Genomic DNA, 24,583 nt, shown 5'->3' on the forward strand with positions numbered 1-24,583 from the left:
AATTGGTCTAAACTTTTCCAAAACTCTAGGGGCGTAAAGTTAATAATAGAAGTGTGTTAATAAATCACAGGTATAGAAAAAAGCTTACGGTTATGCACAAGGTAAAAAGAATTTACTTGGCAAAATTTTGAGATGATGTCACAGAATAAAAAAATGTTGGTTAGTGTTTTATCATCCATATGAATTTGTTAAAATACATGAAAATTGTTCGACAATCAGGCCAGTAGTTTTGGATATCATCTGTCTAAGAAAAGCGCCAACAGATGACAGAGGACAGACACATAGAAAAGGGAGCCCTACTTTTTCATAATTTAGAACCTATAGAACGTCCAGAAGACATGAAATTATCAATAAGGCAATGGACCATACTACAATACATCCCTAGGTAAACAACGAAAAGCAAAACAAGCAAGCAACTTTGAATTCATTCTAAATTCTCTTTGTAATCTACATATTACTAATGTCGTGTTAATATTCTTAAAACAATGAAAAACTGCAGACAAAAACATTGAAATTCTGTAACGACATTGCTTGAAGGGGGAAAATTAATTTCATGCAAACATATATACAGCGTGAATCACTAAGCGTGTGTCAGTAATTATTAGAAAAAAAAAATTGAAGAGGAAGCTTCTACGGTTCTTTGAGGAGTATACACTAAACTTATTTTGGACTGTACATAGTGTTTTGTTTTTGAGGCATAGCATGCAACTTAGTTTTTTTAAATAGAATAGAGAATAATGTTGTTTTTAAAATTTGTGTTACATTATTTTATGGAAAGATAAAAAACGGTGTCTATTAAATATAGTTTTAATATACAGAGTGTGTATTTAAGATGTCAAATTCGCAATTTTCATATATCGATGTTTCAATTTTTTTCAGATTGAACACCCTGTATTTTGTTATCGCATCTTGCTCTATGTTTTGTTCTCTTTCTTCTGATGCGTCGGTGTTTAAAAAACACTTAACAAAAAAAGAAAGAAAGTAAAAAACAGAATAAGGTGCAGGATTAAAATATAGGGTGTTCTATTTGAAAAAACTGAAATATCGATATTTGAAAATTGCAACCATCAACAATTTTTTTTTATAGACTCGTACCTTTAGTTAGCTCGCCAAAAATATTGTAACACAGGTTTTAAAAATAATCCTATTAATTATTTTGTGAATCCTTCCATTGCTAAAAAAAAATAAGAAAATTAGAATAACGTGGCAACGTCGCTTCGATGTTCAAAAACAAACTGTGGTTATAAACCTTAACAAGAGGTCAATCACAATATGGAAAAATATATAGGGTATTCTCTTTGAAACAACAAAATTATGTGTTATACCTTAACAATAGAACACCCTTGTGTATTTCGGACGGATTTTGATAGATCATTAAATTAAGTTACAATAATACAAAACACTTATTAGGTCTGTATTTTATTTTCATTTGATATTAAAAATAAAATTTATAAACATAAAAAAAATAAACTTGAGGGAAATAAAGGACTATCGCTTTATTTTACAAACAACTAGTAAAAGAGGTTATCTAAGTATAGATTCAATCCGTCGTTCTTCAGATTGAACACAAAGCTTTTTAGTTGTTTTTAATCTTTTAAATCACGCAAGAGTCGTAAATATACAAAATCATTGATGTATCGCCACAAAAAAATCCAAGGGGCGTCAAATCTGGACTGCAAGCTGGCCATGGACTGGGGCCTCTATTGATGATACAATTTTCGTTGTGTTTTTCAGAATGATAAAAATTAAACTAATTTCGACAGGTTGTAAAAAAAAATTGTTTTAATCCAACGTTAAAAGTTAAGAGTAGTAAGTAATTGTGTTTGAATATAAATATATTCAGCACTTTAGTATAATTTGACCATAATCAAAAATAAATATAGAAAAATAAAGACAAATCATATTGTTAAGAGGATTTTGAAATGTCTAACAACATTATTAAGTACTGCTTTTGTAAAAAAATATTACTTGTATAAGATTTATCGACATTAACATAAAATAAGGAAGAAACATCGTGACTAAACATGTTTTAACATTAGCACCTGATATGAATGGAACTATTCACACATCTATGAAATCACCTATTTCGTAATGTGACTGACTACATGGACATTTAGCCTTAACAAGCCACCGATCGAGTAGAAAACACTTATTGTCGAGTGTGATTGACAAACCTTCAAAAACGGTCGATTTGTGCAACACGAACGAGTAAGTTTTGCACCACACGGTACAAAAACGTTCAACATCTTATTCTTTTCCTTCGAAATGCTATACTTTCAGTAAACAATCCAATTTTTACCTCAAAAACAAAACGCCAAGTGCTACTTAGAACTAAATCGCATCAACCAACAAGCCCCAGTTTCGAAACCGCTGAAAGACTTCCAATCAGCGTTTGCTCAACCGTAACACCTGCAAAAAGAATCGAAAGCCTTGACTACACTCAGATCTCTATCTCTCCTTCCGATATGCACCGCATCCGATAACAATTGCACATTCCTCTTAATTTACACCTCCATTCAAATGCACTCCCGCTGTGCGATGGCCTTTTAAGATCTTTTATGCGAAATCCGGACTGGAGTTTTGCAAGACTTGTCCATAAGGAAATGCAACGTAGCCAAAAAAGCCAAAAAATTGCTTTGGCCTTACTCCACATATGTCCCTTCGAGTCGAAAAAGCGAGTGGCCTTGGCAAGAAGGTGATCGAGTTGGTAACGAACAACGAATTTTCGAGCAAGTGATTGATTTTTGTGTTTGGGATCGATTGTTGTTAAATAAATGCCGGGATTTGGGCTAATCTGGGGCAGGAGGGGCAATTATAGAGGTAAAAGCTCGTTTTTTTAGTTTAATGGGCGAGTAAATGGCCGCGCCCCTATTAACCTTAATTGATACCATTAATTTTGTTATATAATTGTTGATCTAACATTGGAAGCTTGCAAGAAGTTTACAAAACTGCATTTGTACAACCTTGACACCGCTGCACATTTTTTTGTTGGCACCACTTAAGAAATGTGGAGAAATTTGCGAAAACGGTGTTGGAACAGCCTGTGCAACATTCTATAAATTAGTACAGGAGTGGCTTATGGATATGTTGAAGGAAGTGAAATAAATATTCTTGTCTCATTAAATGAATAGTACAAGTTCTGAACAGCAACAGCAAAAGTTTTGTTAAAATTACATAATTTACAACTTCAACTACTTGAACACTACAACTACTAAAATGAAAAATTATGATCTAACTAGTTGTTTCGAATGTTATTATTATTATTAGACGGTGAACGAGAACAAGTCCGTAAAGCTCAAATTACAAGACACGGTTTCGGGATGTTAAGAAATTCAAACCAGGTCTTATATAGATAACTACCCATTACCTTTTTTTTAAACGAATTTAGAGACGTAATATTAATTATAATTACCGCATCTCGATTCCTGTTCAATAAATCGAATCACCTTATAACAAGTAATTCTGTCGGCATTTAGAAATGAATTCCTGTTCTTTTTAATCTGAATTTGCGTCCTCATTCTCGTAACAGAATAAATGCAGTAGGATTATTGAAAGCCTTACGTAATAAATGGCTTTAGCCCATTTGATAAAACTGGACCATAGTTAAATTTATGGAAGCTGTAGAATAAATTAAGAGGGTTATGCGGAATAAAATGGTAGATCTAGCACATACAATGAAAAAATCGAGGTCTTAGGACGGACCCCTGTGGAATCTGATTAAAAATTTTAGACAAACTACTAAAATGTGATTTTTATCAACACCGCAGTAAAAATATAGTTAAAAACAAGACGTATAAAGTTTCCTTTCCAACAAGCTCATTTCTGATTGTTGTTAATCAGGGGACGAAATTTTTAATATCAAACCTGTTTTACAGGATTCTTCACAATTTTACAATAAGTAGACTAATTTTTTATTGCAAATTTAAGAATGTTTTAATGCACACCCAGCACGGGTTGACTGACACAGCCTTGAAAACAATTTCTCAACACACAGAATTTAAGACATAATTAATAACGCCGAAATTAATTTTTTGTTCAAGTTATTGGCCAATTGATACCGTAAAAGTACTAAAACATCTGTGCTATGTTCGGTGACATTATAGCGCTCCAAATATAAAAATGGTGTTGCGAGGATCACAACATGTTTTGTAAACGTTTTGCTAAAGTGAGAAGTCTACGAGAATAGCCTTAACTTTTATTACTTTTTTTGTTTTATTACATCAGTCTTTGATTTGTGGGACTCGTGTCGACTGACGTCGTTTGTAGCAAAATATTTATTAGGTTTAATCTAGATTTGATCTACATTGCACAAGGTCTGAAACACAACCCAGACTTAGTGTAATAATAAGAGTTATAAATTTTAGAAAACCTGATCTAGTGGAGGATTATAGCAGGTTTACAATTCTGCTTGATCGCCTTATGGTAATCAAATAACTGCATTGTCAGACTCACAGACCAGAATCTCGGTTCGATAAAAAGCACTGGGTGGATGGTTAAAAATAGATCGAGAAAGGAAACACATGTTTTGCTGAATCTGTATTTTTTCTAAGAAATTCGGTTGATTTGAGTATAATAAGGAAAGAGTGGTCGAATAAAACGACCATCATTATTGAGGATGTCGGTAGTTAAAAGCTCGGACAATGCATGTCGGGCAGGTTTCAGGTTTTAATCGAAGCTTCATCATTTCGTGGTTTATGAATCTGCCTTGATTTTTATCACAATTATTTTACAAACATTTTTTTGTGCAATATTTTCCGGCCGTGGGTCAGATGCACGCACTGGTCAGAAAAATCTGGTGGCGGTCCTCATCCCACCTGATAGTGGTAAGGGTCAGTTGCGCGCAGCGGTCAGAAAGACTTGCATATAACTTGAAGAATTAAGTTGTTGTCTGCCACAGTCAACTGGCTGTTAAATGTCGGAATTTCAAATCATTTTCTTACTAATGAATTTTGTGCGGATCTTATTAAGCGCTGGATAGGTTCGGACATTTGTTAATAACACAAAGATTTTATCTCAGTTTTCGATTAAAATTCATCGTGAATTAACTTATTTAATGTCCTATGACATTTTTGGGGATTAGATATGCCACATGGGGTAAACTAACCGTGGCGCGCGAGTGACCAACATCCATATTTTCCACGTGGTTCATGTGGGCATTATTTTGCGTCTGTTTTACAACATTTATATTATTTATTTATTTATTTATTTATTTATTAAATGCTTCCCAGATTTGTGGTTCGAATTCCATCCTTACCAAATAGGAGTAGTTTTTTTTTCATTAGGACTTGTATTTGTATTGTGTATATTTTCGTTCTTTATATGGCTTACCCCAAAATAAATAGAATTTTGCAAACATCAGATTTTAACATTTTTCGAAAAAATCTGGGTTTGTTTGCCTGTATTTATTTGGCGAGGGAAGTTCTGTTTAAATAACCTGAGACCCTTTGTTTTATCAAGATTTTTAATAGCAGGTAATAGTTATACCACAGTTTTAGTTCTCTTTAGAAAGAATAATATTTATTAAGTTAAATAATATATAAAATATATACTGCATGAGTCACTCGATTTCTCTTTCATTATTATAAATATAAAAAAAGTCAGAAAATTAAGTTATAAGAGTCTTTAAGTAACATGCGTTAAAATTATTTTCGACTATCTACAGTATGTCCCCGGATTGAGTTCACAAGAGGAAAAAAAGCTGTATTTTCTATTTTACAAAAAAATGACAGGAATAACATTTTTTGCTTAATTCAAAACGAATAAATCTGCAATTAAAACTTCAGTATTCCTGGTCTGTACTCTTAAAATTAATTTTTTCATATTTCTAAGTTCTTCGTTACTTTTAGTTTTTTCGATTTTAAGGACACAACCTGATAATATTAAAATTTTAACATACTATATACAGAGTGTTTTGTTTTCGAGGTCTAGTATACAACTTAGTTTTATTAAATATAGTACCATACATATTTTCAACTATCTTTATTAGTCTTTTCATATATTTTATAACAATAGTTTATTTTTGAAAATTCGATGCCACGTTGTCACGTTATTGCAATTTTCTGAATTTTTTTAGCAAAGCAAGGTTTCACAAAAAATTACAAAAACGTTATTTTTAGGAGCTGTATTTCAATATTTTATAGAGAAATAAAAAAACATATAAGAAGTACTATTAATAATAATAATAATAATAATACATAAATGAAATAAAACTTTAATATATAGAATTCTTAAAAGATAATTAAAATTCAGATATTATTATTTCAGTTTTTTCAAATAGAACCCCTGCACCTTACTTAATGTTTTGTTCTCTTTCTTTCCATAATATGTCAGTGTGTCTCTTAAAAAATTAAAAAATTCAGTAACTGTCAACTTTAACTATAGAAAACACTTAACAAAAAAGGAAGAGCAGCAAAAATAAAATAAGAAGCGATAGTAAAATACAGGATGTGATATCTGAAAATACTGAAATGTTTGCAAATTGTTATAACTTAAATATATTTTTTACAAACACTATAATCACTGTATATTAAAACCAAATTTTTTTATACCATAAAAAACGCATATCCTAAGAAGAGGTCAATCAGAATATAAAAAAATATATACGATATTTCGTTTGAAAAAATTAAGTTGTGTATTTCGCATTAAAACAAAACACGTTGTATAGTTGAAAATAATTTTGGTACATGGTCCCCAAAAGACTGTACAACTTTAACTTTGGAGATTTTTTTTATTTCTAATAATTAATGAGAAATCGAAGGGCGCACTCATTCTGTAAATGTAAATAAAGACGTCTAAAAGTGTAATTTCTGAAATAAGAGTTTTTAGTGTTATTATCAGAGTTAGGCACAGCCGAAGTGATGGGCAATCAACCAGACAAATATTAAAAGCGGTGTCGCGACGTCAGACGATAAATTTGGCTGACCGACTGGGCAGTTTCAACCACGTCTCAACCTCAGTGGAATTTAATGCAAATCAGGGTTTATCTAATCAAGATCATCACGGAAACTGTGATGTTCAACAGTCATTTTTAATTTTAAAGCATTTTATCATCTAGGAGAAAGCGTATTACTGAGGAAAAGCGCGAAAAAGTAGTAATTGTTATTAAGAATTCCCGAAGTTGTAGGCAATAGCGCTCACTTTCGCAATTCCGAAGTCTGGTTATTATCAACCTGTCACATTAATTTTATATTTTACATAAAAATTAAAGTAACATAAAATTATATTGTTTATATTACATTATTTTCAAAGACAATCATATTTTAATCCATCAAACCTGAGTAGTTTTATCGATTGATAGCCTATCCCAAAGTAATAAATTAAAATCTGATATTCCTAAAATACGGACACGATTATTTTTATATTGAATAGGTATTCATTCATAAATAAACTTAAGTACATTGGAAGCTTTTTTTATCAGTTTAAATAGTAGTCGTTACATCGGTAAACAAATATACTTACTGTTTTATATATGTATTTAAAATTCAGGTTTCTTGTTTCATTTTTTAAAGTCTCAAAATTGAAACGACACAAGTTTGAAATTAAAAAAATGTTAAATTAACATAAATAAATCTTTAAAACGATTTATACCGCCCATAGTTTTTTCGGAAGTGACATAGCTTTCTTCGAATTTTAAAGGAATTTAAAAAAAGTTGGAGTCATTTGGATTAAATTTTGCAAAGTGGCAAATTTACACAAAGTTATGAATTTTGACAGGCATTTTCTTTGATATTAACTGTTTCTAAAAACTTTCTTTTACATTTGCAGCCGTAAATTTTCAATATTTCGTTCAACTTTTTCTTTTACAAATGTGGACATCTAGTGTAAAAAATCGAGAAAGATTCATAAACCACAAGCCAAGGAGTATATTACTTTTTTAAATTTAAATAACATTTACTATACAAAATTTTGAGGTGACGTCATCACATTGGTGGTAGGGACGATTATATACATTTTGGTTAGAATGTCACTACCTACACGGTTTTCTTAAAATGCATACAAAATTTAAGAATAATCGGTCGTGTAAACTCGGAGATTATCTGTCTAATAGTAATTGACACAGACGGAAAAGGGAGACCTATTTTTTCATACTCTAGCGGTCACGAGACGTCGAGATAACAAAAATATTCCCTATTAACTTGCGCTCGGGAAGAAAAAAGAAATACGTCATGTACTCCTTTTGAAAACATCGGAGGTGATTTAATAAAAATCGCATGTACAATTTACAGATTTTTTTGTGTTAATTAACTGTTCTAGACTTAAAAAAATATTTGTCCAGTTAGTACAAAATAGTGCTTTGACATTTACTAAGCAGAAATACACTCTTTCGGATGAGATGCTAGTTTGTTTGAAATAAAAACGTGAAAACTAAATCCGTTTTGAATAAAATTTTTGATTTATCTGCCGCAAACGAAAGTTTGTTTATTACGGCTCCGAAAGGTTAACTAAAAATCCGAATAAAATTACGATTCTATATTTGCGAGATTTAAGTTTTTCTGCGCTATTTTGCAATAGTTCAGACCGCCAATAAATCAGTCACTTTTAACTAAGCCCGAGCTTCAAATTATTTGTTTTGATAATTAATCAGCTATTCTCCTCTCCGAAAAATAAACCTATTTCTAGGAGACCTTTAGCAGCTCAAATTCGGTCCAGCGTTGTTAATTGTTACCCAACACGAGCCAGCAGAGAAAATGTAACGTTAACCTTTCATTATCTTACACGAATCTAGAAGACGTTTACAAATTTATGCAAAATCAGTTTTGTCGAACCAGTGAAAGCACCGTCGCATCACCGCCTCGTCGGAGAATTTCTATTGTCGCAGACACCCACAAATCACACCATGAAGCTTTTATCGCGCCGGTGACCTTGAACTGCACGCGAACAAAAGCTCACGATAACATCTCAATCCGGCGAAAATAAATCAAAATTTCTAAACTCGGACTTTCATTTTTCAAATTCGCACTTTCGGCGGAAAAAACGCCTGGAATTTTAATGAACGTGTCGGACATTGTTAATTTCGGGTTGAATTTTTCCACCTGTTTTTATCATTTCCTCGGAAATCGCTCATCGGACTTTCGAGATTTTTTCGGCAGTGACGTGGAGCCGAAGAATGTCACTTACAAGAGCGTCTAATGTATCCACGATTCGATAACTGTGTAGAATGGGCGCTGGAGGACCATTAATCTGTGCGCTTGTTGGGCTTTTACTAGACTCGTTCTGTAATTAATTGACCATCCATTTTACTGGAAATGTCCCAATCAGGTGCGTTGCCATTTGGGGGCCGGTTTTATCGTCGACCTCGACTTCTAAGTCGGCGCTTTTTTCGCGTTTAACACACTTTATCTGCACAAATATCATTTAAGGACGAAACGGGTTCAAGGCTGGTGCGCTGCATGACCTCTAATGATGGGTTCGTCGCTTATGCTAACAACAAAGTCTCCGCGTTATGCACTCTCGGAAGCAGGAAAAGAGACTTAATCGCCGATTTCGTAACCACGAGCGAGGGAAAAAAAGGCTTATCATGTAACAGTCACGCATGAGGTGAAGATTTTATTCGATGTGATGGTGTTTTAGCAGATCGAGTTCAAAAAAGAACTCGATCTGAAACAATTTTTTGAGGTATTAATTATATGCAAAGATTATGCAATCCGATAGTACCAACGTAAGGATTAAATTCCGCTTACATTTTCATGTTTTTTAAAGTTACAATTTTATGACACTTTCGTTTTACTTTTTAACTAAGTACTTTTTGAAGTTGTTGAATATTTCCGGTTTCCCTTCTTCTATTGATGGTTTTATTATACAAATACAAACATTAATTAACCAAATAAATATTTTGAAAATTTAATTCGAAATAAAAATAAATACTTTGGTATTTATTATTAATGCAAATTTTGTGTGTTCGTCAAAATCTTCAAAAAAAATCATGACGCCATTTAAAAACATTCTTATATGTACAATATACATCCCATTATGTGTAGAATAACACATAATAGGATGTCTGTGAAGATTACATCCGAATTTTAAACTTAAAAAAAAAAATTGCTACAGAAGAAATATCTTATTTCCAAATTTAAGACAATTAAGAGAAAACATTTTACAGATTAGAATCAGTAATCAAAAATATGCAATTAAAAACAAAAATTCAAACAACTTTTTATAAAATTATCACGCAAAGAAACAAATTTTAATATCAAATTCGTCAACTGATTTCATTAGACAGTTTGTGTGCTTTTAACTGATTGACAACACCGTCGCGAAATTTTTTGCATAAAGTGCGTTGTTTATGAGTATTATGGACATTTATACCCTGTTCAAATACTTTAAAACAAGAAGTTTGTTTTTTTTAATAATGAATTTAATAAAAATAGATAAATAATCCAATATTATAAAATGTCATGTTGTTAATTTACATATTCTTTGCTTCTTTTAATATAAATAAAAACAATAGTCGTTTATCATGAATTCTAACATACTAGTACTGGTCTAGGTCTATACAAAATGAGATATTTTGACTTCGCGAGCGTAACTAATAACTATTTTCATGTTTTCTCGACGTTTTATGACCGCTAGAATATGAAACAATAGGTATCCCGTTTCCGTCTGTCTGTCTACCGTGTGTCCGCCGCCTGCCGTCTGCATCCATTTTTATTACACAGATAATAATCTCCGAACACCAACCAAAGTTTGCCTAATCATTTCTACCGAAAATTTGATGACATCACTTCATCATTTTGCGCAGTAAATATTACTTAAATTTTATAAAATAACATACTTGCGGTTTATGAATTCGCCTTTTTTTATCACAATTACTTCACAAAAATGCGCCAGTTCGAATCCAATCCTCGTCTACATTTTTTCCAAGACGTTGAATTTGTTTGAATTTTTGACTTAAGATACGAGGGAAGATCTTTCTAACTAACTTTACACATTTTTTAACTAGGGACTTCTTGAAAATGACACATTTTTAATTTTTTTGAGGATTAAGCTTTTGCATTACATCTTGTTTCAAAGGAAAAAATAGGGATACAAGTATAAATGTAAAATCCAAAGACATTTAATTGAACATAGACAAAAAAAATTGTACTGAAACGAACTAAACTTTATGAAATAAATAAAGGAATAAAAATGTTGATCCAAAGAAAAACACAATTAAATTATTCTGTCAAGAGTTAAAAACAAAGATCGGCTAAAATTTTGGAGGCGTATTTTTTGAAGCAACTGATAATTTTTAACAGTTTCCTGAATTAAAAACTATGAATTTTTCTCCTTTGCGTGAGAATGTTAAACAAGAATCAGGAAGATACAGGAAAATCCTACCACTATCCGGGAATAGTAAACAAATATGTGTTAAAAGAAGATTTAAAACTGAAACAGAAAAAAATCACTCAAGATTTAGGAGCAGAACAAAAAATTGGTCCAAGGTTACTTCGACAGAAGTTCCCTTCCTCTTGAAGTACAATCCAACAAATTCCGCTTCTTTGAAAAATTACAAAAAATCTTCGTTTTCTTTTCTGATGACAATTTGAAATAAATTCAAAACGAATTACCAAATGAAAAGAGTGTATTATTATCAGTGTACATGCTTAACTTCGATTGTTTATGTGTATTCATCGAAAAAATATCACATAGAAATTTGTTTAATATGAATAAGTTGTCTCCTTAAAACAGAGGTTTAAAATTATTAATTAAGCTACAGTAGAAAAACATGTTTTGAATATGATTATTATTATTATTCCTATTTGATCGTACTTAAATAAAGACGTGGGTATTCTCACATTTTCTGGAAAATGAATTTCTTAATTTGATCAATAAAAATTGGTCCAAGTCTATAAGTATAATCCGACAATCCAGCTCTTTAAAAAAAATGATAAAATTTGATTTTACGATTTTCACTTTGTGATAACTGATAACCTCTGTAATGTAAAAACCAGCTGCATAAAGAACACCCCACAGCTCCTGCGCCGTTCGAAAATGTAAAATATTTCAAACACATAACTAACGGGATAAAATGTCCTTCAGCACTAGGTAATAGCAAGCTGATGCACATGTTTTTCCGAAAAATTGAACGTTTAGCGAAAAAACTGAAAGCGGATTCGTACACTACAAGTATTATTTTGAAATACGGTTTATTGAGATGACGTCAACAAATTTTTGGAAGGGATGAATATAGTATATTCTAGAATAAGAGAAGTCCGTGATACTCAAAACTGAATCTCGAAGTTTAACTAAAGGAGTAGAAAAAGGGCCCAAAATCTATTCCATATTTAATCAGAAGATAAAGTCATTGTCGACACATGTTTCGAGAACTCGCTGTTTTCATCCTCAGTCGAAAATTGAAAAATTTTAAATGAAAACGAAAATGAATTATTATAGTGGGGTTTAACAATACATATTTCATTGTGTTTAGATAAGATAAAAAATCAAATCTGGGTTGTTCAACTTACTATAACAATATATACGACAATAACTTCATTTTTAGCTAAATATGGAATAGATTTTGAGTCCTTGTGCTAGTCCTTTAAGTTAAATTATTATTATCAAGTTTGATATATAATTTTGATTTTTTTTTTAAATCCGGAATCGGAATGTTAAAATTGAGACTAGATTAATAACTAGCAGGCAGAGAAACATATTATTTTGCATATTTTAGATCAAATTTATTTAGCAAAACTTTGAAATGACGCCATAAGGTTCTTGGTGGGCATGAACAAACATATGCAATTTGGTTTCGAGTTTTATTATCTATAAAATACTCTTAAAATGTATCGAAAATTTCACAACAAACTGTGCAAGAATTTTAAAACAGCTTGAATTTTATTGAAAACTAGAGAAAATTTGGAAAACGATAATGGTATAAGAGGATTAATATTGTTACGTTGATCAGTGATTTAAAATCGGCATGGGTAAAACTGAACAATTTATTTCTTAGTAACCCAAATTTACACAACTATTTGCACAGTGATTATGTACAAAATGATTCCGGCGACTCGTTGACTGAATAATAATCGTTCCCGAAAGTAGGCTCTATACTTCCTTTCTAGATGTTCCGCGGTAGAGATTTTTCTAGAGTACCCACCGCGACTTCTACTTCGACGCTGTTCTTTAGCGAACGCCGCCCGACCGCCGTCACCAACGATGAGTCACCAATCATCGCCGTGGATACTAGAAAGCTCTCGACAAAACCCATAGGCGTCGTACCGGGGTGGCGTATGGGTTTATTTCGTAACAATATTATAAAGCTAGAGTACCAGTGAAAACTTTTAAAATAAACATTCAAAGAAAATTATGTTTTTTTTTAATAAATTATAGCAATGTAGAAATGAAACATAAATATAAATAATTATAGGAGTATTTATGAGGAAGTTGAAGACGTTATTTTATAAATATAAAGTATATTGAAAAGTATATGGTCAATCTTTTAGTGGAGCAGATCAAAGTGTACACCTACAAAAGTATATAATTTGACACAATAGACACATCAAAAGTTAATGAATTATAAGAAAATAATATTAACAGCAACAAGTCAGATCACTGTAAACATTGTAGGTCACTTCAAAACGGTCTTCCAAAACAAACTTCACGGAAAATACAGACTACTCTAAAAAATTGCAGTCAATGCAAAAAGACTGCTACAAGTCTGTATTGAATTAGAAATTGTTTGGATAATGAAGATAGAAACATTTGATTGAAATTGTAAATATAAATGTAGGTAAGCAGAGAAAAATGTTGTGCCTCGGTGGGATTCGAACCCCACGCCTCTCGCTCGCCAGGCAAGCATCCTAACCACTAGACCACGAGGCCCCTTATCTTTCTCTGCGTAACGATGTGTTATTGTGCCGCCACATAAATTTTCCACAACTTACTTTGTCTAACACAACAGTAATTATTTTTAACAGTTTATCATCATCATTTTTTCTACAGGTTTGGTGAAATGTTTCATCGCATATTTTTAAAATTCAGTATCTCAGTTATTTATGGAAATTTCGGAACACGGTTTTCACCACCGTGTTCAGCTTGTGAAGCCCTATACGTGGAAAATATCTCATTTCCGACACGTACAGTGTTTTGAAAACTGAAAACAGTGGTAATGAAATTCCCATAAATAATAGAAATATCGATTTTTAAATGATATACGTGATGAGAAATTTCACTGAAATGCCAAAAATAAGAAGACGAGAAATGTTTTTTAAAAAACTACTCCTGTGTTATTATATAGCGAAAGGCGTGGAGCCTGCTCTTAATTTTAATTTCGTTATTTATTTTACTTTATTTTTGAAATTGTGTTGGTTTTTTTATGCAAGTTTATATATTGAAAACTATAAAAATTTTGACACGTATAGACTACTTAAAAAAATGTCTACCAAGTGAATAAGTTAACGGTAAATTAAACTAAGACGCGATACTTTCAAACAAGAGTACATAGTTGTTAATTATTATTACTACCTCGTAAAGAAAGGAGATTAAATCTGATTACGACGATTGAACCTTGTAAACATGCAATGATTACTTCAGATTTAATGTCAACCAGTTAAGTATAATTCTTATAATTACTATTTTTTGTCTAACTGAAGTAGAACTGAGTGTAAAATTGTATAAGGATGAAAATTAAACCAAATAAACACAAAGTCTAAAAAACGCACACTGTAAATCGACAGAACAAAGACATAAATTTGCCAAAGCAACCACTTAAAGTCTATAGAAATGCTTCATCGTTTCACTACTAACAATGGTAACCGGTTGCATAAAGCTCGTGTAGATTTTCAGGCAAGTTCATCGTTAACGCAACAGTTCAACTTTTCGCTGAAAAACCTCGTAATTACGTTCTCAGAAATTCATCACTTTTTAAGCCCAAAACTCCTCCGAACCTTGACATGGATGCTTTTCTCCACCAACAATCAAAACTTCAGCCTGTTCAAACCCAGTGAACGTTCTATTATGCAAAATGTCAAGACTTTCAAAGCAAACAGATGTCATCTCCCAATTTTGTAACATATTTATTAGTCCGATTCTTCCGAAAAGAAGCAAATCTCGAAATCGGCTCGACGCTGAACTTTTAACTGAACAAATCGGTCAGTTCTTTGCGCAACGGAACAAATATGCATAAATTTCGTGCACAGATGTAGAAGACGCCATCACTTTGGCAATTTGCAGGAATGCGAGCGCACAATTTCGTTACATCGGCAGGATGATGAAGCCGAAGATAGGATCTACCCCGTCTCGGGGTATCTGGGTTAGTGAAGAAAAAAGTTAACATTTCTCCCAGTATGTGGCAACTTTAAAAATGCCAAGACTATTTCAAGGTGATGGCTAACAGATGCGTGGAGATTAATCTCGTGACTTTTTTGTTGTTTAGCCCACAATTGTGTGGAACTGGGTTTGAAGAAATAACGGGTTCTTGCGGCACCTGTGCCTGCCATAAATAGAGCTTTCGTGGGGTCGCAAAAGTCAAAGTTATTAAAATGTTGGAAATTAATGAGATTACTCTATTGAAACAAAATAAAATTTCGTTCACGTAAAGGTTAATCATTTTTCAAAATATATGTGTGTGTTTTAATAATGTAGAAATATAAAAATTATTTTAAATAGTCATATGTAATGTGTAACTAAATTAAAACCCAGAAATGTCAAATAACCAGTGTGTTTACTGCTCCAAGCTATTGGCTCATATTTATTCAGTGCAACGTTCGAGATTGAACCGTTCAAGGACCATAACTAGGTATTAATTTTTACATTTACTTTCGCGTATGCAAGTCGTTAAGGTAAGTAAGTTATTAAACTCGTTGGAAAAACTGTTAGCACACGTTTATTTATTACTATTCTTTGTTGGAATATTTGGCATTGTTTATTCTTACATTTTTGTACTCAATTTTTTTTCCAAAAGTAGTCTTATTTCGCCAGAGACGAAATTAATATTGCAAAGTTGAATACTGGTACTAATTAATTATAATTTATTAAAAACATATACCTTATATGTTATTAATAACTTAGTTGATAAATGATTTTTATTAATATTTCTGAATTAATAACCTTAAATGAATTACATTTTACCTCAAAAGTGACCATGGAGATGCTAACCTGTGAATATTCAAAGCAAACAAGAATACCAAATACTAGACTGGGACCAAATAAAAATACTCAACAATAAACAAAAGTAGTAATTACAATTGTTGTATATATAAATCACGATTTTAATAACTCAAATCAAATTTAACTCGCTGTCAAAAAAAGTAACTCTCATGGTCAACACTTGTTTGTAAAAATATAGCTTTAAACATGTTACTGTAGTTACTGCTGTACTAACGTACAATTTCTTAAGTTACTTTCTACAAAGTTAAAAAGATGTATTTTGACGTAATAAAGTTGCTTTTTGACATTTGTACAAAATGGCATATTATGTAACAACTTTTATAAACGCCTTTTTAGTCACGAGTGTTTAAAAAACGAGTGTCCAGAGAAGTTTGTAAACGTGTTACATACTGTGCTTTTTGTACGACGGACGTTGTTGCTTACAGTTGCCTACGTTTGCATCAATTTTCGAAATGACAAATCGTAGAAAAAGCGTGGTATGTAACACGTATATAAACCTCTCTAGGCACTCGGTTTTTAAACACTCGCCTCGCCCGTGCCTAACTATTAAATACTTGATGTATATAATTGCATCTTCCCTATTTTCTGCTTTCAAAAGCAACAATTTAAGGATTTTTGTAAATTTTTGCGCATAGTAAAACAAATTTAAAAAGCAAATTCTGCTTATATTGTTTATTTATTGTTTGAAGCGTCCCCACTATACTTCGTATTATTATTATCATTATTTCTGTTAAGTCATGCGGTACCTTATAATTGTATTTAATAAATGGCTATAACGGTAATCACACAATTGTAATTCTTCAAAATTAGGTAATAATAGTTGTATTTAGTGTTTAATTAACACTGCAGTGTGCAGAAACAACGTCCATTAAAATTAATTTACATAAAAACACAAAAGTAGCCACTTTGAGAAGTTAATTTAAAAGATAAAAGTGAAACAAAAATGTATGAAACCATATAAAGAAAAAATATTTTAAGTCCCGGCAAAAATATAAAGACAACATTTTCGCTTAGCTTTTTCGCACCACAATTGACATTTTAATGTCAATTGGCTTGGTAAATAACCCGCAGAAAACTACTAAATAATTTACACTTTCTTATATAAAATTTACTTCCTTGTCACTTTTCTTCAGTGTTGATTTGAAAGGTTTTATTTAAAAACGGTTTTACTAACAAAATTATTTTGACTCCAATTAAAAAAACAAAAAAGATAAATGTAAAACAATTAAGTGAAACACAGACTAAGTTAATATGTATTCTAGGAAAAAATGCACAATTGACATGAAAATAGGCAGTTGACTGCATAGAAAATAAGTCTAATTTTTTGAAGCAATATCAAAATTACAAAAAAAATTTCGCAAGTATTTTAAAATTCCATGTGTCAATACTTAGAATTCGAGTAAGTTAAATCGTCTCGGACGAAAAAGTAGTCATTCCAACCATGTTTCCTTAGATATAATGGTTCCAGCTATTGTTTAAAAACAATTTTAAATTCAAATTTGCTCGAAAATTTCGTTATGTAACCTGTTCTAAATTTCGGATTGTGTATTGTGAAGCCAATAATCTATGCAGCTATAATTCAAAATCCATTTAATAAAGGAAAGTTTTATTCATTTAGTTTCAGGGGAACGGAAAGCTCAGCGATCCAATTTATTTTATAGATTCTATGTTGCCAAATATATTTTCTACCTAAATATAACTATGTATTTATCTAAAAAAATTTTCAAAACTACTTAGTCCGGACACGAGAAAGTAGAGAACTTACGGACATTAAATACTATGTTTTAATATTTTCACGAATAATAACGAGATTGCATTACTAGCTTACATTATATTTTAGTCTGAAGTTGCCTTCCTTTTTGTTTCAAAAAATGTTTAATCGTCTACATTTTTTATACCTACATCTATATTTTTTCGTAATCTTGTCATTTTACGGATATTATCTTAATAATAATAATAACTCATAATAATATAAAACCTGTATTATTTCTCTCATCCAGGTGCCTTAGCCGTAATCAAATCAAATTTCAAAATTTTTGCTAAGCTAAGACACTAACTTTCGCTGCATAAAATATAACAAAATTAAATCGCTTTTAAAAAGAACAACAAACAAACACTTCAAATTTTATGTATGAATTGCATTCTCCAAACCACAGTTTAAACTTACGTAAAACTCAAAATTTCAAAAGCATCTATTCTCGATTTTGCAGTTTTAATCAACCGTATGTATACACAAATTTTGAGAAAAAAATCACAATAAAAAACACGAACAACTTCATATAACCCCTCAGCAAAATTCAAAATAATATTTTTCTACCGCCCACGTTTTTTGGTTTTCTAATAGAGCTATTAACGCACGCAAATGACGTCACACCAGTTCGTTAATAGCGGAAAGGCGTTCTTTAATAGATCTGGTGTAATTTAGATCGGTAAGATTGGTAGCAATGACGAGAAATGTCAGGTGAATGTCAGTGGCAAATCTAAACTTAAAATTTCCCACGTTTCCGGACGCGTAACTTCTTCGCAAGACATTTTAACCAATTTTAAATTACGAAAACTCGAATTGATTCGAATTACAATTGTTGTTGTGAAAATTCGAACCTCAAATATTTCGTGGTTAGTGTCAGACCAATCCATCACCAACCACGACAAAAGTCCCCAGATTAAAAAAAGTGCAAATTTTAATTAAATTTTGGGAAAAAACGTGTGCGGTAGAAAAAATAGTATAAATAACTCGTTCATAAGGCCATTGAGGCACTCATCCTTTATATAACTCGCGGCTTCGCCGCTCGTTCTATAAACTTGGATTCGTGCCTCAATATTTGGCTTATGAAACTCGTTCTTTAATATACTATTAATGTTGAAGTAGAAACATGAAAGTATTTTTTTGAACGCCAGAAAAGTTGCTAATTTTTTTGGCCAAAAAATTCCAATCAAACAGTGACGTTACAAAGGTTGCAAAAATTAAGTATCGGAAAGATCTTTCGCGCCAAATTTTACGCTTTGCTGTAAATTTAAATTGTTCAAATGTTCCCATTTTCCGAATTGTCTCCATTCTCCCCTAACTAAGTGATATATATTTATAACGAATGACAGTTTTCGTAAAAGCGGTAAATTTAGTAACATACACAAATTTATCTTGAAGCTGCTGATTGTACTTGCATTTAAGTAAAAAAAATGTGTTACAGTGTTGCCGGTTTAATTTTTTTCTCATTTTAAAAATCATTAGAAAAAGAAATCTAGGTCATGGTACTTTTTCCAAACATGTAATTTTTAAAAATAAAATTTGCCCTACAATTTTATATACATATTTAATTAAATACTTATCATTTTACTCATTCTCGTATTAAAAAAAGTTGTGTTTATTAAATTTCATCCTGCATTTTCTTTAATTAAGCAAATCCATATTCCGGAAAATTTTCAACAGTGAAACGTCTAAGGGAAAATAGAAATTATGCATTTTGGGCAAACACGAATAAAGCGTTCTCCCTACTTATTACTTATTTTTTTACTCTGATAACTTTGCAAAAATTAGCTAGTCTGCCAAATTTTTAAATGTTCTAATTATTATCAATTTTTCCGCTCTTTGAAAGAAAAAGTTAAAAAATATCGCAATATGTAGAAATGGTTTTGCCCGCGAAAATTTCGCACCCCCTCGAAACCCCTCACTCACCTCACTCTGCTGCTCGCCCCTCTGCCCGGCGGCGGGCCAATCGTCGCCGGCCGTCCCCGCAGCTGCGCCGACGTTTTATTTTGCGCCGCCGCCGCCGCCGCGAGCTGCCCCGCGCTGGTCCTCGGGAGCCGCGACGACAACCCCGCGCACGCCGCCACACCCACCAAGAGCAGGCACCACCCGGCACCCCTCATGCCACAGTCACAGTCACTATCGAAAGCACAGAAATAAGGCGCTCGCGAAAATCCGGGCTCCGGACTCGTCGGGATTTGGTGTGCTACTGACCGCAGACGGCGACTTTCACTCGGGGAGTTTTCAGCAGGTGCCTGCCGAGTGCCGCGACATCAGCTGGGGGGTCAACGAGCCTCTCGCTCGCTCCGCGACGCCTCTCTCTCTACTACGGCGTTCATTCAAGATTCACGCGAGTAAGATCATCCTAGGTCATAGTTGCGTCACGGAGGTGTAACGGAGCGGAGACGGCGGGGCGCCGCGGCGGGTGCGATGCTCGCGGAAGTGGCTCGGGAGGAATTTCCGATGGAGGGTTTGGGTTTTCAGCTGGATGGGTGACGAAGTTTGGAAGGTGTGACAGTGGTTAAACTGAAGGAATGAATCATGGAGCGAAAGCTCGGGAAATGAAGAGGAAAGTGAATAAACTTGAAGAAGAAATGTAAACACGATTAAAAAAACTAAGGATAATCAAAATAACTGCATCAGTTGAATAAATTTTAGTTATTACATGTCCTCTATTTTGAAATGAGTTTGATTGCTTTAATTTCAGCGGTTTGTAAAAAAAAAACATAGTACATTTTTTCTCTATACATATACAACCTTGAAATCTAAGTATTACCTGAAACCTCATGAGGATAATGGGTTGAAAAGTTGAGAAAAAGAAGTACAAGCATAGGTAACATGAAAACCGAGCCATCACTCTCTAGGAACACACAAACAGTAAAAAAGAAAAAAATTGTGATCTAATGTCAAGGTTTAACTCTGTTAGTAGATTTCTTTACTCGTGATAGCAATTGTATAGACAATATGTTTTCTAAAATGTTGATAGTATATTGTGTAAAGCTGGATTTATTGAAACCGCCCTAACTGACAACAGAAAAATCAATTTGAAAATAACGTCAACGGCACAATCAGGAGACAAAAAAAATCTGATATTATCATTTCGCCCCAAATATGTGTTTTATGCAGCAATAGAAAATAATATTCAGATCACATTAGTTACAGCTCCAAAAAACATCAAAGAGTTTGACAAAATAATAGAACACAGTGAAGTATCTTTTTGTGCTTCACCACCTTAAATGGAATATTTTTACTGTGATAAGTCTGATTTTGGCGAATGATATACGCTCTAATAAAAAAAGAAACTGCGGAGAAAACAAAAGATTTTGAGTTGAACCTCAGTTTTGCCCAAAAATCTAACTAAAGTTAGACAAATTAATAAAAAATTCTATACTCTGTAATTCTAGAATCTCGTAGACGTTTTGTTAATCTCATCACTCTATGTATGTATAGATAATAATATTAATAATAATAACAATACTAACAACTACAACAGATAAATTTCAATTGTATCATTTACCTTGCACATTACGGTTGGTCTTTCATTAACACATTAAATGTAAATGACGGCTTTGAATTATTTCTTAACACGGTCAGTGAGTTAGCAAGTCACAAATGTTCAGAAAAAAAATACATATTTCAAAGAGAGATAAAAGTAACAATAAGTGGTTTGACAATGAACTCATGGGACCAAAGATTTTAGTAAGCAATGTGTGTGTAAATATAAAAAGTGAGGAATATATGGATTAAAACAAAAAAAAAAAGGTGTTACTGGACAGAACTTTTCTCGCCCCTAAAATAGCAGCAACAGTATAAGAGTCTAAATCCTATAAATGTGTTTCGACACCACATAATTTTTTTGATTGCCTACAATATCCTACTTTTCTTTTAATGACGCACTATATATTTTTTTAGAGATTCTTGCAAAGCTTGTTTTTCTGAATTCATTAATATCATACTTTAGTTATCCAAACCCCGCCACTGATTCCAAGGCATTACAAACACACACTTGTATATAGTTGGTCTGAAATGTCCTTTTCGTCAGTCAATGCATTATTGACAAAATAAGCTTGCACCAGTGAGTTTTCCTATTTGAAAATGTTCGAACGAACATTACTTCAGCAAGGACACGCATGCCAATTCCGACATGTGCAGTATAATATTAATAATAAAACACTGGAATATACCGTTCTTGGAATTTGATCAATAAAAATATATGATAGATAATAATAGCAGGCAATAAAAAATTGGTCTAAAGAGTTTAGACAGTACTTCTCTCGCTGTCGGGAACGTGACGACTGCAAGCCTATTATGCCTTTTTTGTATTAAATTTTTGTAATTCTTGATTTAAAGAATAAAATTAATTGACTCAGACACCCTGTATAAGCAATTCTAAAAAATATTAATGCAGTGATAAATCACAAGTGTAGACTCATCATTCTTTAAACATTTAAGCATTTTTTCAGCAGAATTTTGCGGTGGCGTTATCAAATTTCTAGGGGGATGAGCAAATACATTTCGATCAAAATTTTACCATGCTTATGATAAATTTAAAACATCTCCAAGATTTCAAAGCATTCGGCTTTGTAGTTCCTGATTAAATCGATAAAATAAATTCACGCTTTCATTAATTTTTTTGAGTCACCCTATATATGCAAATCCAAAAAAATATGAATTGAATGATAAATCACAAGTACAGACTCATCATATTTTGTATATTTTAGATTGGATTTATTCGGCAAACTTTTGAGCTGACGTCATCAATTTTTTGGAGGGGATAAGTAAATATATTTTGAATAAAAATTTATCGTACTTGTTATAACTGTAAACCATCTGCAAGATTTCAAAACATTCGGTAATTATTATTATTATTATTATTAAATTAAATTGCAAAATATTGTTTCATAATTTTGTTTTTTTTTCCAAAAATCTGGACGTTTCGGGTAAAAACTCAATTCGGAATCATAAACTACATGTATAGGACTATGTTATTTTATACTATTTAAACCCCATTTACTATGTACAATTTTGAAGTGACGTCATCGCATTAGTGGTGGGGATGATTAGACAAATTTTGGTTTACCATCTAGGTACATGATATTCCTAATACAAATACAAAATTTCGCAACAATCGAATCGGTCCAGTACTTTCGGAGATTATATGTCTAATAAAAATCCGGGACGGCAGACAGACGGACAGACGGACAGACGGACAGACGGACAGACGGACAGACGGACAGACGGACAGACGGACAGACGGACAGACGGACAGACGGACAGACGAACAGACGAACAGACGGACAGACGGCAGACGGACAGACGGAGAGACAGACAGAAACGGGAGACCTATTTCTTCGTCCTCTAGGGGTCATGAAAGGCCGAGAAAACGTAAAAGTAGAGAGTCGGCCGACGGACTCGTTTACAATACTTCCTTTACTTACGCTCGGGAAGTAAAAAACATGTCACATTCGAAAGTGCGCGACTTTCACGTCCGAAATGGTTGCTGTACAATTTCGATATTTTTACAAAAAAATGGATGTATCGGAGAAAATTTGAAGACGGATTCATAAACAACAAGTACAAGAGAATGTTGTTTTATAAAATTTAAATTCTACTTACCATTGGTTAGCATTTCTACACGTTATTCCTAACATACATATAAAATTTGATAACAATCGGTGCAGTAGCTTAGGAGATTATCTGTCTAATAAAAAACTGGACATACGGCAGACAGACAGACGTAAATATTTTTTCGTATTCTAGGGGTCGAGAAAACATCAAATAATCCAGTCGCTCTACGGACTACATAGCTTACAATACTTCCTTAGCTTACGCTCAGAAAAGCTCATGAGGAGATCGAGGCGACGATTTTCACTACGCTATTTCATTGCTGGTTATGTTCGTGTTGTTCTTATCCTGGTATACAATGTTATTAATTGTTATTATTATGCAATTTGGAACCTTTGTGGGAAAATTGATGCCTTGGATAAAAATCAAGGCGGGCCACAAGTACAGGAGTACGTTATTTTATAAAATTTAAATGGTGTTTAGCAAGCTAAATTTTGAGGTCACATCGCCAAATTGTTGGTGGGAATGGAATAAAGATCAACAGAAATAGATGACAGACGACACGGGAGACCCATTTTTGCATACTCTAGTAGTTACGAAAAGTCGAAAAAACATGAAAGTATACATTCACTGGATAGATTCTATTACAAAACTACCTTAGCTTACGCTCGGCAAGTAAAAACAGGGGTTCATGGGGGGATCGAACTCGGAAACCTTCTCACTAATAGCCCGTGCTCTGATTAACTAAGTTGTAAGTAAACACGGGCTCTTATTATATTCGAATAAAACGTTAGTATACATTTGTGATCTTTTTGCGAAAACCCGGATACGTAGGGTAATCACTCAGGGCGGATTCATAAACCACAAGTACAGGAGTCCGTTTTTGCATAAAATTTAAATAGTATTTATTAAACAAAATTTACAAGTAATGTCATCAGATTATTATTAGTGTGGATAATAATTAGACAAATTTTGGTTAACGTTTTACTATCTACGCGGTATTCCTAATTTATCTGTATATGATTTGACGACGATCGATCCGGTAGTTTCGGAGAATAATTGTCTAATAAAAATCGATACAGCAAAGGACAGATAGACAAAGATCAAGCAAACAGACGGAAATGGGGGACCAATTTTTTCGTATTCTAGGGGTTATTAAAGAAAACAGAAACGTAAGCCAAAGCCATT

The 24,583-nt window shown here is 32.6% G+C and overlaps 1 protein-coding gene and 1 non-coding gene across 2 annotated transcripts in view; both read right to left on the bottom strand.

The window, feature by feature from the left end:
• Window positions 1-20,056, bottom strand: part of LOC135127945 (angiopoietin-4) — a 153,350-nt gene extending 133,294 nt beyond the window's left edge. Inside the window, exon 1 of the mRNA XM_064054658.1 lies at window positions 19,760-20,056. Within this exon, the coding sequence (XP_063910728.1) occupies window positions 19,760-19,953 (194 nt within the window). The 5' untranslated portion in view covers window positions 19,954-20,056. The remainder of the gene's footprint in view (window positions 1-19,759) is intronic.
• Window positions 13,727-13,800, bottom strand: Trnaa-ggc (transfer RNA alanine (anticodon GGC)). Its single transcript has one exon. It is a non-coding gene; the product is annotated as a tRNA-Ala (tRNA).
• Window positions 20,057-24,583: the final 4,527 nt, after the last annotated feature.

This window comes from Zophobas morio, unplaced genomic scaffold, assembly GCF_036711695.1.
Source record: "Zophobas morio isolate AGI-343-1 ecotype UQ-CSIRO unplaced genomic scaffold, CSIRO_AGI_Zmor_V1 ptg000012l, whole genome shotgun sequence".
Classification (NCBI taxonomy): Eukaryota; Metazoa; Arthropoda; class Insecta; order Coleoptera; family Tenebrionidae; genus Zophobas; species Zophobas morio.